Raw genomic sequence first — 18,431 nt, 5'->3', positions numbered from 1 at the left:
TTATTTCTCTGGTTGTTACCTGATGTCTATTACATAGGAAATGATTTCTGTTCATAAAAGGTGTGAAAGCACAGTGTGCCAGGGATCAGATGCACAGAAGTAAACGTGCTTAAGCTACCATAATCTATAATGTTGTCCTTTCCCTGTTCATTTTCAGAGATACATTTTATAAATCTATTTTTTAAGGTTTTTAAAAATTTATTTATTAATGAGAGACACAGAGAGAGAGAGAGGCAGAGACACAGGCAGAGGGAGGAGCAGGCTCCATGCAGGGAGCCCGATGCAGGACTCGATCCCGGGACCCCAGGGTCACATCCTGGGCCGGAGGCAGCGCTAAACCGCTGAGCCACCGGGGCTGCCCTATAAATCTGTTTTAAAAGTATATTGTACTCGCAGGACCTACAGGAAGAAAATTGTGAAAATTTTCAAAGAGATATCAAAATGGACTCCAGCTCATGGGGAAGGAATCGCTGTTCTTTGACAGGAAAACTAAATGTTGGGAAAGGATGTCCATATTCATTTGTAGGTTTAGTGTAATTTCAGTCAAATCCCAGCAAAAGGATAAAAAGGGTAAATTTTAAATGGATTGGGGGGGGGATTCACTCTATCAGATATTGATAGAAGCTAATTTATAGGATTTACAGGATTCAGCACAATGTTGTCATGAAGTGACAGTTCAATACATGAAATCGAGCAGACTGTCCAAAAACATCTATAGGTATACATGAGATAAACGTGAGGTCATAAATCAACAAGAAAGGAGAGTCTGTTCAGTAAAGAATAATGTAAATGTTTAGCAAAAATAAAACTTGGGACCTCGATTCGTCTTTTATATCAAAACAAATTTCAGATGGACCAACTATGTAAATATCTTTAAAAATTAAGTCGTAAAAAAATAGAAATTAATTACGGTGGCTGTTTATTGGATTTGGAGATAAAGAAGGTCCAAGCACAAAAGCACGGGAAAAACCTAAAGCTAAAGAAATATTCCTTTTTTTTTTAAGATTTCATTTATTTGAGAGAGAGAGAGAGAGAGAGAGAGAGCAGGCATGTGAGAGTGGGGCAGGGGCAGAGGGAGAAGTAGGCTCCCTGCGGGGCCGACCCCAAGACCCTGGGATCAGGACCTGAGCCAAAGTCAGATGCTTACCTGGCTGAGCCACCCAGGTGCCCCAGGTAGAGAGAGATTCTGTATAAAATCTGGAACTTTGGGGATCCCTGGGGGGCTCAGTGGTTTGGCACCTGCCTTTGGTCCACGGTGTGATCCTGGAGTCCCAGGATCGAGTCCCACATCAGGCTCCCTGCAGGGAGCCTGCTTCTCCCTCTGCATGTGTCTGCCTCTCTCTGTGTGTGTCTCATGAATAAATAAATAAAATCTTAAAAAGAAAAATAAGTAAAAACACGCGTTTTTTTTTTAAAAACTGTATCAGGTGTGCTCCTGTTTTCTAGAAATGTACATTAATGTTAGTATGTATTATGAAGTTACAGACTGTAACTCATTTATAAATTTTATCTAATTACACCCTCCTAGAAAAGACAGTATTTTGATATTTTTCCAACAGCGGTTACTTCCCTCTAGTGGGATTTTGGGTAAATGTTGTCCTGAACTTTAAAATTTCTGTGTTTCGCAGATTTTCTTTTATAATCGTGTAACCATTTGGTAATCACAAAACTGTGTGTTCTTGAATGTTCCGTAGTTAGATGTGCCGACCTCTTTTGCGACGCACAGATGAAGTGCGTGGGTTAGATACTCCCGAAGTACGGCCTGTGCTTCAGTCCTCCCGACAGCTGCGTGCCACACGGGGCCGGGGTCGGCGTGGCTCTTTCTGTCCGTCGGATGCAGCGTAGAGCTCAGGAGCGTCTTGGAAACCAGCTGCCTTGGCCGGTCTTAGGAACGGACCGTCTTGCTTCTCAGATGAGGGTCCTGAAGCCACCAGATTAGACCTGCTTGCCCGAGACTAAGTGGCGGCGAGCTGTTCACGCGGGCTTCAGGCCCTGTGCTCGCTGAAGTCCCGGGGCCTCCAGCCCCGAGGTGGCTGGGAGCTGCAGCACGGTCGGTCGGTCGATTTTTGTCACATTTGTTTGGAGGAAGAAAGTAACTGAACCAGGGATGCACGGGTGTTTTGGTGGTTGAGCGTCTGCGTCTGGCTCAGGGCGTGACCCCGGGGTCCCGGGATCGAGTCCCGCATCGGGGTCCCTGCAGGAGCCTGCTTCTCCCTCTGCCTGCGTCTCTGCCTCTCTCTGTCTCTCATGAATAAGTAAATAAAATCTTTTTTTTTTTTAAAAAGGAAGTAACTGAACCAGAGTGGTTACGAATATATTCTTTCAATCAAAATGACAGTGATTGAAAACTTAGTGCGAAGACTCTTGGAGAAACTTGCTGACACCTGTGGAGATCCCTGAAGGATCCTCACCTGGGTTTGGGGGCTCCCTGGGGACTACGATCCCAATTATAGAAGGCAGTGTGAAAATTGGAGGCAAATGTCAGCCAAAAAAACGAACATTTCAGTGGGAGATTTTTCTAAAACAGGAAAACATTTTCTTTTCAGCTCCAGGACCCACGACGGCAGTGTCCTACATGTCCGTGAAATGTGTGGACGTCCGTAAAAACCATCACAAGGCAAAATGGTTAATGCCTTGGGGACCCAACCAGTGCGACAAGATCCGGGACATCGAGGAAGCGATTCCAAGAGAAATCGAAGCCAACGACATTGTATTTTCTGTCCACATACCCCTGCCCTCCATGGAGATGAGTCCTTGGTTCCAGTTCATGCTGTTTATTCTGCAGCTGGACATCGCGTTCAAGCTGAACAACCAAATCAGTAAGTGTTCTCTCTCCTCGTTCCGTTCCTGCCTTGGACGTTTTTCCTCTTCAGGTTCACGTCCTCCGCAGTTCAGTGAGGTGGGTCTTACTATTTCTTCCTGTGGTTAGAGACCTTGGGCCCCCGCGAGGTTGCTCAAGGTCAGAGGCTTCAGAGAGTGGAAGGGCTGGCGTTCACACCCAGGCCGCCTGGCTTCCGAGCCGTACCCTAACCACCGAGCTTCATCACCTTCGTCCTGTTTAGATGGAGCTCAGCCCAGCAGAGCGATTTGAAGGATTCTGAAAGGTCCCGTGTTTCAAAATGTCTTTTCCCGCTAGACTTTGGGAAAAGGCATCCTCTTGGTCAGGGTCCCTGTCAAAATGGGAGTGCCAACCCGTGAGCACCCATTTTCCCATAAGACAGGGGTTGGGGTTTGTTTTGTTTTTGTTTTTTGTATCTTACTCGGTTGTGGCTCAGGGTTCTGAGGCCATGGGACATACAGACAGCTCATGAGCGGGAGAAAAAAATGTTTGTCTCAACCTAACGTTCCCTGTACTGTTTCTCAGACGCAAAAGTTAGGTTGAGACCAACTTTTTTTTTTTACTGACACAGGATTAAGGGTGAGACGGAAAGAGAAAGACGTGTGTGTTGGAGGCCTCCCTGCCCGGGGCCTGTCCTTGGATCAAGGCACTTTTTCTAATTCTGATTTTCCTGTATCGGCAATAATCCCCATATACAATCAGGAAATTAATTTTGCTTAGGACTTTTGCTAGTATTTGTGCTTGATTGACATCTTATTGGGAACAAACATATGCTGAGATAATTTCCAGAATGAAGCGCCCCCCCGCCCCCCCCATCCATTCATTTAGGGCACCCCGTTGTTCCAAACCGTTTGCAGTGCCTACCACTGCCAGGCCCTGTGCTGATGGCCAGACATACGGAGACGGGAAGGTACGACTGCCCTTTAGGGGTTTATACTCAAGTGCAATGACGGGCAAATAAACGATCATGCCAGTGTGATGCGCAGGAGGCTGTGGAAATAAAAATAGGCTGTGGAGCATGGTGAGGGAAGATTGCCTTGGTACACGTGTGAGCAGGTGTGTGTGCACGCGCCTGTGTGTGTGGAGCTGAGCAAATCGATACCTGGAGTGAGCCTTCCGGAGTGGAGACCCTGGGGGCACCCGGGTGGCTCAGTCCGGGTTAGAGCCAGCTGGGAGCAGTCAGAGGCACTTTGCATTTCACATGTCCACATCCTCGTACCTATTGTCGCCTCTGTTGGTTGTGTAACACACTCATTCACTCATTCAAACCTTATCATGTCTCAACCGTATGTTAAACACGAAGTACTGAGGATGCAGGACTGAAAAAAAAATGTCCTTTTAAGGAGTTGGGAGAGACAGTGGTTGGGAAATAGACGCTTAAACTCACCGAACTATGTATGTGTGCATACACCTGTGCTATAATAAGGGGAATAGGCAGTGTTGTGATAATGTGATTTATAGGAAATATATATTTGGTCATCCAGATCACCAACACGTATTTCTCCTATATTTTGGGTTTTACCCACAGTTCCTGGCTCATGGTTCCCAAAACCCTTAGAATTTCCGGAGTGATGAGAATAATGGGAGCATCTTTTGTTATGATATTTGGTCTCTTGTCCTCAGTTCCTGAAAAAGCGTCAGAAGCCATAAAAGTGAAATGGGTGTTCTTGTTCATAACAGGCCCCTTTCCGCCGCAACTGGGCTTGTGTTAATGAGGTGACTTTTGGAAAGCACCTAAGGGGTGGGGGCTGGTTGCCAGGGGAACCAACCGTGAATAGAGGGGTGGCACTTTCAGTTCCACTCCTGGTTTTCAGGGAGGGGAGAGGGGCTGGAGGTCCACTCAGTCACCAGTAGCCAAGGATTTAATCAGTTGTGAATATTAACGAAACCTCCGTAAAAATCCCAAAGGAAGGGAGTGCAGAGAGCTACCCGTTTGGGAAACCAGAATGCTTTCTTATGCTACCCTGCCGGTCCCAAACTCTGTGAGGAAAGAAGGAATTTCTTTGTTTTAGATTTTCCTTATTTATTTATTTGGGGGAGAGAGAGAGAGCGAGCAAGCACACGCACATGGGCAAGTGGGGGGGTGGAGAGGGAGAGGGGGAAGCAGACTCCCCGCTGAGCAGGGAGCCCGATGCGGGGCTCCAGCCCAGGACCCTGAGCCGAAGGCAGACGCTTAACCAACTGATCACCCAGGCACCCCAGAAAGAAGGAATCTCATTAGGGATCTTGTCCCAGGGATCTCTGACCCGGCTGTTGGTTCATATCCTTTGTAATAAATCAGTAATCCAGTGAGTTCATGGGTTTTTCTGAATTCTTTGAACTGTCCTAGCAAATTAGACCCAAGCGGGGGCTTTTGGGAACCTCTAATTTTAAAGCCAGTTGGTGAGAAATGCAGGTAACGCCCGGGCTTGAGATTGGCATCTGGAGCGGAGTACAGTCTATGGGACTGAGCCCGTAACATCTCCGGGTAGACGGTGTCAGAACTGAACTGTGTTGTAGGACTCCGCTGGTGTCCGAGAATTGTTGGGTATGTGGGGACCCCCCTCCCCCCCCCCCACCCCCACACCACATCTTACTGGGTGGTCAGAGTGATCACATGTTTTAACAAATGAATCACTTCCCAGCAGATATTTGTTTTTAGATATTGTGTTTGTTTATTTGAGAGAGTGAGCCCACACACGCAAGGGGGGGCAGAGGCAGAGGGAGAAGCAGGCCGCCCGCTGGCAGGGAGCCCAACGAGGGGCCGGACCCCAGACCCCAGGATCATGACCTGAGCCGAAGGCAGATGCCCGACCCACTGAGCCACCCAGGCGCCCCTACTTCCCAGCGAATATTAATCTGAGACATTAAAAATGCCTTCCCTGGTGAGGCTTTAACTAAAACATTTCTTTTTTTTTTAAGATTTTATTTATTTATTTATTCATGAGAGACACAGAGGGAGAGAGAGAGAGAGGCAGAGGCACAGGCAGAGGGAGAAGCAGGCCCCACACAGGGAGCCCGACACGGGACCCGATCCCGGGTCTCCAGGATCACGCCCTGGGCCGAAGGCGGCGCTAAACGGCTCAGCCACCAGGCGTCCCAACTAAAACATTTCTATATGTAAATGAATTTGAATGTGTCTTGTATTTTCTCTCTCAAGTATGTACTCTGCCTCGAAAATATATTTTATCTTCATCTAGAAAAAAAAAGACCGTACTAAAGATTCTTATCTTAAAACATTGTTAAGTTTCTTGTACTAGGAGGGCCCATACCTCATAGGGGCACATTAAAAAATTAACCAACAGCTCCTTCAGTTAATGTATAAAATAACTGGCACCGTAGAGCCATCAAGAAAACCAGGTCAAAAAAGTGCTTTCTGGGGGCAGTAGCTGTGGGTGGGAGCTGTCACCTTTTACTATGAGAAGGCTGGCTACGTGTCAGGTTTGTGGGAATATTTTTTTCCTTGAAATTTATTCTCTGTGCCTTTGTTTATGGACAGTGAGGGAGGCACCCATTAAATTAAATATTAAATAGGGATGGTGCGTCTTTGCTCACAGAGAGGTATTTTTAATCATAATAACATTCATTAGGCCCCGTAGATCTGTTTTCCTCGGATTCTTATGTTAAGAATGCATGAAAGTTCTGTTTATATTTTACCATTAGTCTGGATGCCTTTCTGGCAGCAGTAAGTAGGACAGGAGGAAAGAGATCAGGAATGTGGTGAACAAGATCCTATTACATGCGGTCGACTTCCTGTTTATCAGAGGTTGAGCCATAACAGTATTATCTCAAGTGTAAGGGAAAGTCAGGACCGATTCTGTTTCTTCTTTGAACTTTCTTAGGCAGTCTGTGAGATGAATTCCTGATTTCAGATAATGAGAAGAGATTGTTCATTTGGGCTATGAAATTAATATTGAGATTTCCAGATAAACATAAGCATGGCCAGAGTTCCCAGCTGCCTTTGAAGGGCCTTTGAGCAGATAAAAGAACCTAAGGACTATGTATTTTAAATGACTTTAGTCCTTGGGTGTTAAATGTATATTTTTAAGCTTTTCCATTTACATTGATACAGGTTTTGGCTGGAATTTGAGGTCTTGACAAACCCCAGAAAGCAGAAATCATTGGTTGACTCTTTAAAAGCTTGTCATTACTTAATCAGTTCCACGATTTCATCACATCGATGCCTTTAGGGGGGGAAATGGTGATATTACCGGGAAATTGTCCTCAAAGTGGTTAGGGAATGTGCAAATTATATTTGATTGTTGACAAAGAAGATAATCCCATGTGTGTTAATGTAAAAAAACATAATCCTTGTTTGGAGAAGCAATTGTAAACAGAACCTCTACTTTTCACCATTAAAACGTAAACATTTTACACAAACATTTTTTTTTTTAAGATTTTATTTATTTATTCATGAGAGACAGAGAGAGGCAGAGGGAGACGCAGGCTCCATGCAGGGAGCCCGATGCGGGACTCGATCCCGGGTCTCCAGGATCACGCCCTGGGCTGAAGGCAGACGCTTCACCGCCGAGCCACCCAGGGATCCCAAAACATAAGCATTTTAAAACCGACAGTTGTCTTTAAGGGAGAAGTATAAAGAGTGGCGGGTTGAACTTTGAAGCGGTGACAGTTTTAAAACCACAGGCTGCAGGAGCCGGGGAGGGGAAGCCCGTTGGAGGGGATCTAGACTCAGAGATGCTTGGAAGCGGGAGTGACCGACCTGTTGGTGAGTAGCAGTGACCGGTCCCGAGCAGACCCCTCTGTCAGAATCTGTGATTGGGTCAGTGCTCACTTTTTCCTGACTATTTCAAAGACTTGGAATTAGCCTGTCTGTCGGGGCCCTAACGTGGTGCTTCCGTAGGGTCGTAGGAGTGCCCTGAGACGGGAACAGTGGGCCGAGCCCTCTGGCCTCTGGATAAGGGGTTAATCCCTGGGGGAAATGAATGCTTATCTGTGTGATGGGCATCGATTTTTCTGTGACCCCAAATTCTGTTACTTGAAAATATCTTCTAAAGTGGATGTACCTCGGGACACCTGAGGGCCTCGGGTTGAGCATCTGCCTCTGGCTCAGGGTGTGACCCCGGGGTCCCGGGATCGAGTCCCCTGTCGGGCTCCCTGCAGGGACCCTGCTTCCCTCTGCCCGCGTCTCTGCCTCTCTCTGTGTCTCTCATGAATAAATACATAAAGTCTTAAAAAAAAATAAATTGGGTGTACCTTCTTTTTAAAGTGTATTATCATTCAGTTTATGTATTTTTCTGCAAAGGCAGGTTTGGATTGGCTAAGATGGTGCCTGCTCCTAAAAAGGAATGTCACTCTACTAATTACCACTGCAAGTCACATGCTTAGCATAACCTCAGACTCTCCATGGGGCTTCTTCTGAGGAACCTGGGCGCAGAGATCAAAGAAAGTTGGGTTTTTCTGACCTGTCTCTACCCAGCTTTCACATCTACAGGCCGTTGAAATAGCAGCCCCGAGAGTCATTGGCGGAAAGCCTCAAGATGGATTGATCTGTGTTGGGCAGTAAATCTAGAATTTTAAGGGGTTGAGAAATTCCTTAGTCTGAAAAAAATACTGGAAAATGCTGTGGGGTAGGAAAAGCCAGCACATCCATTCTGTTCTTAGGTAATGAAGTCATCATGTTTTGCCTTGAGCCCTGTGCTGTACGTTACGATGGAGTATTAAGTCTTTCTTGGTGGTTTCGTTACCGCAAATGACTACATGAAATGATGGAATCATTTCTATAACTGACAAGTGATTTTTTCTTCTCTCAACATTTCTGTAAAACAGATTTCTAGTCAAAAAAATAATTACAATGATAATATTACCCCCTTTTCAAGTTTCATAGCTGAGAGTCCTAACTCTTTACAACGGGATTGTGCTTTTCCATTTGTACGTCTATGATGGAATGTCAGGCACCACATGAAGACAATTGGGATAAAAAAAAAAAAAACCAGTCTGCTAACTGTAAAAAAAAAAAAAAAACAAAAAAACCCAAAAAACAAAAAAAACTCTGTCATGTTATCTAAAATGATTAGGGGTGAATTTACAGGAGGAGGAACGTCTGTGGACTTTTTGACCATTAGCAAGGGTTGTTGTTCATTTTTCTGTATTTTCAGATGCCTCTTGGGAGGAGTCCGCGCGCCTGCTAATAACGGCGCCAGGCCATGGGTAAAATGGCATTCATGCGGCTGGATTTCCATGCTTTATCAGACAGTCCTTTTTAACAAAATATGTTGAAGCAACTACTAAGAAATCTAACCGTATTCTCCCAGTCCCTTCAAAAAGACACCTTTGAGTCCTGACCATGTTACGGCCTCTGTTTATAACAAACATTTCTGATCGGATAGGTTTTTTGTTGTTGTTGTTTTTAGGTTTACTTATATATTTGACAGAGACAGAGAGGACGAGGGGGGCCCAGAGGGAGAGAGAGTCCGTCCGGGGCTGGTCGCGGGGCTTGACCTCATGACCCTGAGATCACCACCCAAGCCTCGGAGTCCAAGGCTTAACCAACTGCACCACCCAGGTGCTCCTGGTTGGAATAGTTTTTGTTACAGGCTGGTGTCACCGATATTTTTAAGTTATCTATTAAATCTCTTTACCTAAATCAGAGTCAATATGAGCAGAAATGACCTCACATTTTCCCTTTGCCCTCACCTCCCTCCCCTAAAACGATAAACTGAAAAAGCTCAAAATCCACCAGAAAAGATCCAGGAGACTTAATTAAATGTGGCAGGGTTTGCAGCGGTGGGCAAAATTAGGAGGGTCGTCGGTGTTTGAGGTGGGCTTACGGGGCCAGTCTGCTTTCTTCCTATGGAGTCACGTACCCCTTCAAGCCCGGATGGGAACCTGGAATTTTCGAATGTGAGTCAGTTTTACCTACTGACTTGGGTTAGGAAGAAAGTAAATCACAGGAGAAGACTATTTTGTTGATTAACCCAGGAATAGTGGAGATAAGGGACATCATGTTTGTTTGCTTTCGTTTATGGATTATCTTTCCCTTTGAGGGACTCTTCAGGCACAACTATGGAATCAACCATTATGAGCAAGTTCATGTTGGCAGGAAAATGGGAACCTTCGGCTTTGTTTTATTTGGGTGTGATTATTGGTAAGCTCGTTATTTGGCCGGCATCACTGTAAAACCCTCAGGATCTCCATCATCTGGCCAGAGGGTTTCGTGTGAGGTCATGTGTATCCAAACGAAGAAATACAGCCTAGAGACAGGGTTGGGCCCCTCTGAAACCTTCCCAGGATTGCTAAACTAATGTTTAGACTTTGGTATATCCGGTCCCTCCTACTTCCTCCCAGTCATCCATTGGCTTATGGGTCAATTTAACGTTGGGTCGGTCTTTAGTCACAACAAATCGCTCACCTGTGGTTTGAATGATTTTCAGTAATTGTTATTAAACACCAGCTGTGTGATTGCAGACCTCGAGCACTGAAGGAACTTGAGAGTGCCTTAGTCTGGAGATCTTCAACCAAGAAGCCCGGGCGGGGGGTGGGGGTGGGGGATCCCAAGGGCCAGGCCAGCCCCCTGGTATTCTATGTAAAATTTCGGTCATATTTATTATATGTATTTTTGGAGTAAGAGGGTTTGTGGCTTTTGTCAAGGTTTCAAATTGGCTACTTAATGCCAGAATGTTAAAGGGACTGATCCTTTAATTTACTGGGTAAGGAAACCTTATACCCCGAGATAGGTGCGCACCGTGGCACAGCTGGCGGAGACAGAGCGGGACCTTGTCGCTGCCGTTAACCACGTAGGTGGGTGGATGGTCCATAGCAACAGGCGCGCTCCCACATCCAGGTCCTGAGCCTTCCACCCAACAGCACCCAAATATTCCTGGACAGAAGTTGCACTGGTCTTTCTAAAATGGTGTATTTTCTGTTTTTCGTTTCTAAATCTCCCAATCTGTAGTTGAGGGAATGTAGTGCAGTCTAGAATCTGTTTATAGTGCCACAGCTGCACATCACCCACGTGTCTGATTTCCTGCTCTGAGTTTGGAATATAAACGAGGAGATTCTCTTTGCATCCATAGCAAATATATCCTGGTTACTAAGATAAATCCTTGTGACATCAGTGAAGAATGTGAATAGCAAAGCAGCAGCAGAGTCCTTGATAGCACCCCCACTGTACGTATGAGGTGGTTTTAGGGTTGTTTTGTTGTTTTGTTCCTTTTATCTCCTCCCCTAACTTGGAGTATTCCTGTCAGTATTTAAATGCCAGTCAGTCATCCCATAGCTAATGTGAGGTTATTTTACTGAGAAGCGTGCGTATCTTTATTTTGGTTCACTTAAGAACATGTGAAGAAAAACTATTTTCTGGATTATGCTTTTCAAAGCAAAAATAAGTGAGGTGGGGGAAGGAAGATCCTCTGATAAACAAGGCAGAGCAGAATTCTACTTGCAGAAGTAACAGGGACCCTGCATTTGGGAAAAAAAATTCCCCTTAGTATCTACCTGTAGTTTGCGCACTGATGCTAGACGTGGTTCCAGTTCCTCTTTTGCTTTGGCAAGTTGGTGCTAATTTGGTTGGAGGGCAGTAGCAATTTTTTAAAGCAAGAGGAGGTTCTGATTTTTAGATTTTTCTGGGTTTAGGTTATTTCAAAATAATTACCCAATCAATGTGTCTTTGCTGCCTTAACTGTTCATTCGTGTGGCCATCAGGAAAGCCCAGGCCTAACCTAACAAGCAAGATTGTTATCTTCTTTAAGGAGGTAAGGTTTGGGGGGGGGGAAGATTGAGAATATTTAAATGAAGCATCTTGGAAAAAAAAAAAGGTGCTGTCGCATGGTTGGACTTGTCCCTTCAAGTACGGAGCAGCTTGTCACGGTGGGTATCAAGCGAACGCTGATTGGGGTGGAGAGTCCAGGATGACCACAGTGATAGCCTATGCTGGGCGGCCCTCTCTTTACAAAGTACTTTTTTTTTTTTAAAGATTTTATTTCCGTGTATATATTCATGAGAGACAGAGAGAGAGAGAGAGGCAGAGACCCAGGCAGAGGGAGCAGCAGGCTCCATGCAGGGAGCCCGACGTGGGACTCGATCCCCGGACTCCAGGATCACCCCCTGGGCCGAAGGCAGGCGGCTTACCTGCTGAGCCCCCCCCGGGCGTCCCTGCAAAGTACTTCTGTACCAGAGATGCCGATGGTTGTCTTTGTTGCCAGCCATTTGCTTTGGCTTCACACCATGTTCTCGCAGCACTTGCCCCCTGCCCTCCCTCAGAGTGTGGGCCTCCCCGTGCCTGCCCCCCCCCCAGGTGACGGGATTAGGACGGGGCCTTCACCCAAGGAGAGCCAGCAGGGTCCCGCGTGCCCGCTCGGGCCTCCGTATTTCCAGGCCCCCCTCACTGGCGTGTGCGTGGGAAGTCCCGAGGGCTCCCCGGGCGGCCATCCTTCACCCCACGCCTGGAGAAGCACAGAAGGTTGTTTGGCAGAGCGGGGGAGCCAGGGCCCACGGACGGGTGGAGGTGGAGTGCGCGGTTACTACGGCCGACAACAAGGTTCCTCAGGTTTGGTAGCACTTTCTGCCCCCAGATTTCTTGAGATATCCGTCTCCGTCCAGCTAATTTCCGTGGGAGCTCGCGTGGGTGGAACCTCCCCACCCACAACCAAACCGTCTCCGATTAAGACGACTTGACTTTTGTTTCAACCGATCATCTCAACAGGTCCCCCTGGCAGAGAGCGGAGGTGGAAGACCAGAGAGGTTCCCTGACCTGTCCGGGGTCTCACAGCTGAGAAACCGAGGGATTAAAAGCAAAAGCGATCTCGGGGCTCCAGTGCCTTGACCCCCACCTACCCTGAGTCTGTCTGTAGTGCCAGGGGCGTGCCCCTCCTCTGAGTAGGAAATGGCCCCAGATGGCCCCTCAAGTCCTGCCTACTCCAGCTCTCTTGCTGCGAGTCCATGACTCACTGCAGATTCTTTGGTTTTCTCAAAGCCTGTGAGTATCCATCCCTCCAGCTTTGTAAACAGGCGGCTTCGCAGACCCTCAGGTATGAGCCATTTTAGAAGATGCCCGGCCCTAGTGGGTGAGCCTGGTGTGGACGTGAGTGAGCTTTCTAGTATTTTCTTTTGTTACGTGTTTACCTTGTGTTCGTTTCTAGGCCTCGGGTAGGCAGACGGGGCTGGTGTACTGGAAGTGTATTTTTAGTCTGACATTAAAAAATGTATCATAGACACCAACACAGGAAGCAGTTTTTAGGTGAGTCAGTGTATAAATAACCTCAAAGAGTCTTCATGAAGGGAAGGTAGACCTTTTAATTCAACAGCCCGGCTCCTGAGGCCCTCTTCCCAACTTCCTTTATTCATTCAGGGGTCATTTATTGGGCTTCTACTATGTGCTGGCATTTTTTTATACTTTAAGTCCTTACCCTTTACACTACAATGTCAGAAAACTTCAATGGCCCTTTTTGTTTACTTCTCTCTATCCAGCAAGACTGGATTCTGAGAGCGGGGCCTGTATCTTGTTCTTCCTTTTGTCTCCGTACTTAGCGTAGCCCCAGGCTGTATAAATACTCAAGGATGTACTCAAAATAATTAATTAGGAGCTCACAGTCTAGTCCAGCGAGAGACAAAAAATCATACCAAAGTGTTCAATGTGTTCAGTGCTAAGTGCCCAGAGTATCGCATGAACAAAGAAGGGGGAAATGATTAACTTGTACTGAAAAGGCAAGTTTTCTTTTTCTGTTTCTTTTTCTTTTTTTTTTTTTTTTGGTTTTTAAAAAGTCTTATTTAAATTCGACTTTCCAACGTACAGTATGACACCCAGTGCTCATCTCATCGTGCGCCTTCTCTAACGCCGGTCGCCCGGTTGCCCCATCGCCCCCCACCACCCCCCGCCCCCAGCCCTTTGCTTTCCAGAGTCAGGAGTCTCTCATGGTTTGTCTTCCTCTCTCATTTTTCAGAAAAGGTTTTTTTTTTTTTTTTTAAATTGAGTTTTGAAGGGTGGAATCTTCTAGGAGTTGTTGAAATTCATGACTGCCTAATGTATGACGGCCAAGAAACAGTCCCAGAGTAGCTGTATTTTGTTCGGGGAAACCAGAGTGTTTGGGCTAAATTCTTGTCCTGACACTTGTCGATTTTGTGAGACCTCTGGTAAGTTCATGAACTTCCTCCATTTCTTCATGTATGAAATAGAGATAATTGTAGGGCCATCCTTATAGGATTGTTTTAAGGATGAAACTAGAATAGCATGTATGTGGCTTTTTCATAGAAAGTGCTGGTATGTGGTAAATGCTCAATAAAGGTGAGTTATTCCCGGACTTGGGCAGAGAGGGGGAGTGTGAGTTCTGGAGAGAATGCAGAAGCCTAGCAAGGCCAAGCGTGCAGAACAAGGACCTGGGGGGTTGCTGGGCATCGGCCTTTCATTACTTCAGGACAGTGGTTCTTTTTTTTTTTTTAAGATTTTATTTATTTATTCATAAGAGACACAGGCAGAGGGAGAAGCAGGCCCCATGCAGGGAGCCGGGAGCGAGACTCGATCCTGGGACTGTAGGATCACGGCCTGGGCTGAAGGCAGGCGCTAACCGCTGAGCCACCCAGGCGACCCGAGGACAGTGGTTCTTAACTTTGGATCAAGGACCTTGACCTTGGGGGAAAAATGTGCGTAGGTCCCATTCAGATGTTTTGGGTTCATATGTCAGCTGAGTCCCCGAAGGTCATCTGTGGGACCCAGAGGTTTATGATTCTCAGGGTAAGGGCTCCAAGTTCCTGAGATAGGTTGACCCCGTGAGTTTCAAGTTACACATCGGTCAGCACTTAAGCAACTGGAGATTGCAACTGTAAGAAGATGTGGAAAATTCTCCGCGTCCTGGAGACTGTGCCCAGAAGGCATGGCTTAATCACGCGGGACTGTAAACACGTTAGCACGGAAGATAAAACGTCTTGGAATAGGATGAGAGTAGAAGTGTCTGGGACACGACCTCTTGAAGCTCTGCAGACTGAGCGTGTGGCAGTGAAGTGACTTCTCCAGGGTCACGGGGTTTGCACGCGAGAAAGGGCCCAGGTCCCGGGTTTCCTGAGTGAAATGCCGTGAAAGAACCCGTGGTAGGAGGAGGACAGCGAGCCCGCGTGTTAGGCTGCAGAAGAATTCCCTGTGGGTGAGGAAAGATAAGCTCCTGACACACCACGGGGGCCCTGGGACTCGCAAGATGGCCTGGCAAAGAAATTGGAGTCTGATCCTTAAAAGGAATTGATCTCGCGGGTGGAGCGCTGAGGTACGAAGTGTGGAATTCGGGATGTGGGCCTCAGGGCCTGCTCCTTGTGTTGGGCCCTCACTGGCACCCGGGCCCAGCCGCGGGCCTGCCGGCGGGAAGGCTGCTGAGCCCCGAGTGGGAGAAGTGGGCCGCGGGGTCAGGGCTGCGGGGTTAGGCCGTGGGGCGCCTCGGGCGGCGGGGTCAGGCCACGGGGTCGGGGCTGCAGGATCAGGGCTGTGGGGGTCAGGCCATGGGGGTCAGGGCCGCGGGGTCAGAGCCGCTGCAGGGTCGGGCCACGGGGTCAGGCGGCAGGGTTGGGGCCGTGGGATCAGGCCGTGGGGGTCAGGGCTGTGGGGGTCAGAGCCGCTGCAGGGTCGGGCCACGGGGTCGGGCGGCAGGGTTGGGGCCGTGGGATCAGGCCGTGGGGGTCAGGGCCGCGGGGTCAGAGCCCCAGGGTCGGGCCGCGGGGCGCCCCGGGCGGCGGTGGAACCCCAGGCCCCTCAGCTTGGTGAGCCCGCGTCCGGGGCTGCCAGTAATTGTGGGTTTAAGCCACAGAGGACAAAGATGAGAGAGGAGCAGGGCTGGTTTTTCCGCAATTAAATGTGGCCTCCCGGGCTTCCCTGGCGGCAGGGATCCGAGGGGTCAGGAACCGCCGGGCACATCCTCTCCCTCCGGCGCCCGCCTTCATCTGTGTCCCCTCCTCGCGCGGGGACGAAGAAAAGGTGCGTCGGGAATGAAAGGCCCGTAAAGGCCCGCGCTAGCCCCCTTGCTCCTGCGGAACTGGCGGGAAACAAAGCTCTCCCGGGAACGCGGCGGAATCCCGCCTGGCAGCTGCCTTTCCTGCGGGCGGGGGGACGGGGATGGGCACAGGGATGGGGGACGGGGACGGGGCCCATAGAGCAGGTGCCGTCCCGGGGCCGGGGTGGCTTTCAGCCCCCGACATGCTGCGCGCCCGCCGTCTGCGCGGTGGCCACTGTGCCCGCTGCGGAAGGCCGAGGCCGCCGCCGTGGCCCAGGGTGGGGGAGGCCGCCCGCGGCGGGGTGGGGGAGGCCCTGGCTAGTCCGCCTCAGGGCCGGAGCTGCACGCAGAGCCTCTGCCCCGAATGCCCGCCGCCGCCGCCTCGCCACACATCCCCGTGCGAAGAGCACCGGCCGGGGCGAGCGGTACCACAGCGGCGGACGCGGCCCGGCCCGGACCTGGGGTGCAGCGCTCGACGGGACCTGGCTGCAGCGGCCCCAGGGCGGCCTGCCGGGCCCTGACCCCCCAGGGTCTATCCCCGCCGGGTCTGTCTCCCCCCAGGGTCTGTAACCCTCCAGGTCTGTACCCCCCCATTTGTCTCCCCCCAGGATCTGTCCCCCCCCAGGTCTGTCTCCCCCCAGGTCTCTACCCCCCCCGGGGTCTGTCTCCCCCCGGGGTCTGTACCCCCCCAGGTCTGTCTCCCCCCAGGGTCTGTCTTCCCCCAGGTCTGTACCCCCCCAGGTCTGTCTCCCCCAGGGTCTGTCTCCCCCAGGGTCTGTCTCCCCCAGGTCTGTACCCCCCAGGTCTGTCCCCCGAGGTGTGTCCCCCCACCAGGTCTGTCTCCCCCCAGGGTCTGTCTCCCCCAGGTCTGTCCCCCGAGGTGTGTCCCCCCCAGGTCTGTCTCCCCCCAGGGTCTGTCTCCCCCAGGTCTGTCCCCCGAGGTGTGTCCCCCCACCAGGTCTGTCTCCCCCCAGGGTCTGTGTCCCCCAGGTCTGTCCCCCGAGGTGTGTCCCCCCCCCAGGTCTGTCTCCCCCCAGGGTCTGTACCCCCCCGAGGTCTGCCCCCCAGAGTCTGCCCCCCCTTCTACCCCCCCATCTGCTTCCTGCCCACAGGCCTTCCCTTGCTTCTTGAAGCCCAAGGCTCGTTCTCTCCGTGGGTGGCTCAGAATGAGGAGAGAAACTCAGACATTGTCGGACCAGGAGAGGAAGAGAAATGGTCGCTCCGTGGGGCACCTGACCTCGCCCTCCCCGTCCCGGCTTCCCTCCGGGGTCACGGGCAGCCCCGGGAAGGCGGCAGGACTGGGCCGCGGTGGGGGAGGGCGAGGCCAGGTGCCCCACAGAGGGGGCCTCTTCCACGCAGTCCGGAGCGGGCGTCGATGGCTGAGCGCGTGCGGGGCCGGTGGTGCGGGAAGGAGTCCAGGGGCAGGCACCCGGGGCCGCCCGGCGGATCTGGCCAAAGCCTTGGCTGCTTTCATCAGGATTTGGGGAGGGCCGATGGAGGGCCACGGGGGCCCGCGCCCCTGCAGCCCTTTGAAGACCTGCCCGCTGGGTTTCGTGCAGCCGGGACGGCCTGTGCGCCGTCGGTTGTCGGTTCCGCAGTTGTTCAGGGGTGGGCGGCCGGCGGCTGCGTCCAGAACCTGCCGTGGGCTCGGGTTAGATGGAGTGTGAGTGAAGCCTCCCCTGACTGCGGGGGGCGGGGGGCGGTCACGGAGCTGTTCTGAAGGCGCTGGCATTGGGGTCCCGGGGGAGCAGCAGAGAAGCCCGGGCCTAGGCCTCCTTGGGCCGCAGGTTTCTTTCCTCTCCACATTTGTGTCGATCATGGTCAAATGGGCAATCTCGGAGCCCCGGGCCCCGGTCGGCGGAGATCAGTGCGCCGCTGAGTTCAGACTCCCTGAAGACAGGGAGGGCGGCCGGCGATAGTCGCCAGGAGGGACAGTCCTCTTGCGCTTGCTGAGAACTGGGTGGGCGCCGCGGTGACCTCCAGCCGCTCACCCTACTGCCTTCCCCGACCCGGTCCCTGTCTGCCTTTCACACACCGGCCGGGTCTCTGCTCCGACATCTCTGAACAGGATGCCCCGGCGTGGGGAGCGGGCCGGTCCCCCTGCCATCACCCCCCGCCCCACCCCAGCGTCGTCCGTTCTCTGCACCCCTTCTCCCACCCTCCGCCACGTGGGAGCTGGTTTCTCCGACTACGGGCCGCTGTTGACGCTTCCGTGTCCGTCTGGCCTGTGGTTCTTTCTCTTCAGTACCCAACGACCTTACTCCTGTGCGTCAGTTAGACGTCACCTCCGAGGGAGGCCCCGGGGTCCCCTCAAGGAGCCACTTTGGCCCCAGCCGGCGCTCGCCGTGGTCGTGCTCTCACGTAGCGCCAGCCCCCGTGGTTATCCCGATTCGGGTTGACGTTTGCCGTCCCTGCTTCACCGTGGGCAGTTCAGGGCAAAGTGCCTCGTAGGTCCTTGTGATCCTCCGCCATTGGTGCTTAAAAATACCTGGTGGGAGACAAAAGGCATCGGCCTGGACGGTGCATCCAGTATTAGAGGTTTCAGAGGCATCTCGACTGCGTCCTGGCAGCACCGGCTGTTACGGGCCCCGGGATCCTCAGGGGCCTCCCTTCCCGCCTGGCCCAGGAGGCCTCGGTGGGTTACCAAGGACCCGGCAGCTAGAGCTCGGTGCGGTCTCTCCTCTGGA

The 18,431-nt window shown here is 50.9% G+C and overlaps 1 protein-coding gene across 1 annotated transcript in view; it reads left to right on the top strand.

Moving 5' to 3' along the window:
• WLS (Wnt ligand secretion mediator) overlaps positions 1-18,431 on the top strand; it is a 94,307-nt gene that overhangs the window by 39,450 nt on the left and 36,426 nt on the right. Inside the window, exon 2 of the mRNA XM_055339667.1 lies at positions 2,547-2,819. Coding sequence (XP_055195642.1) covers positions 2,547-2,819 — 273 coding nt within the window. The remainder of the gene's footprint in view (positions 1-2,546; positions 2,820-18,431) is intronic.

This window comes from Nyctereutes procyonoides, unplaced genomic scaffold (assembly GCF_905146905.1).
Source record: "Nyctereutes procyonoides isolate TBG_1078 unplaced genomic scaffold, NYPRO_anot_genome, whole genome shotgun sequence".
NCBI lineage: Eukaryota > Metazoa > Chordata > Mammalia > Carnivora > Canidae > Nyctereutes > Nyctereutes procyonoides.
Note: the sequence above shows the minus strand (reverse complement) of the source record. Positions and strands in the feature narration are given on the sequence as shown.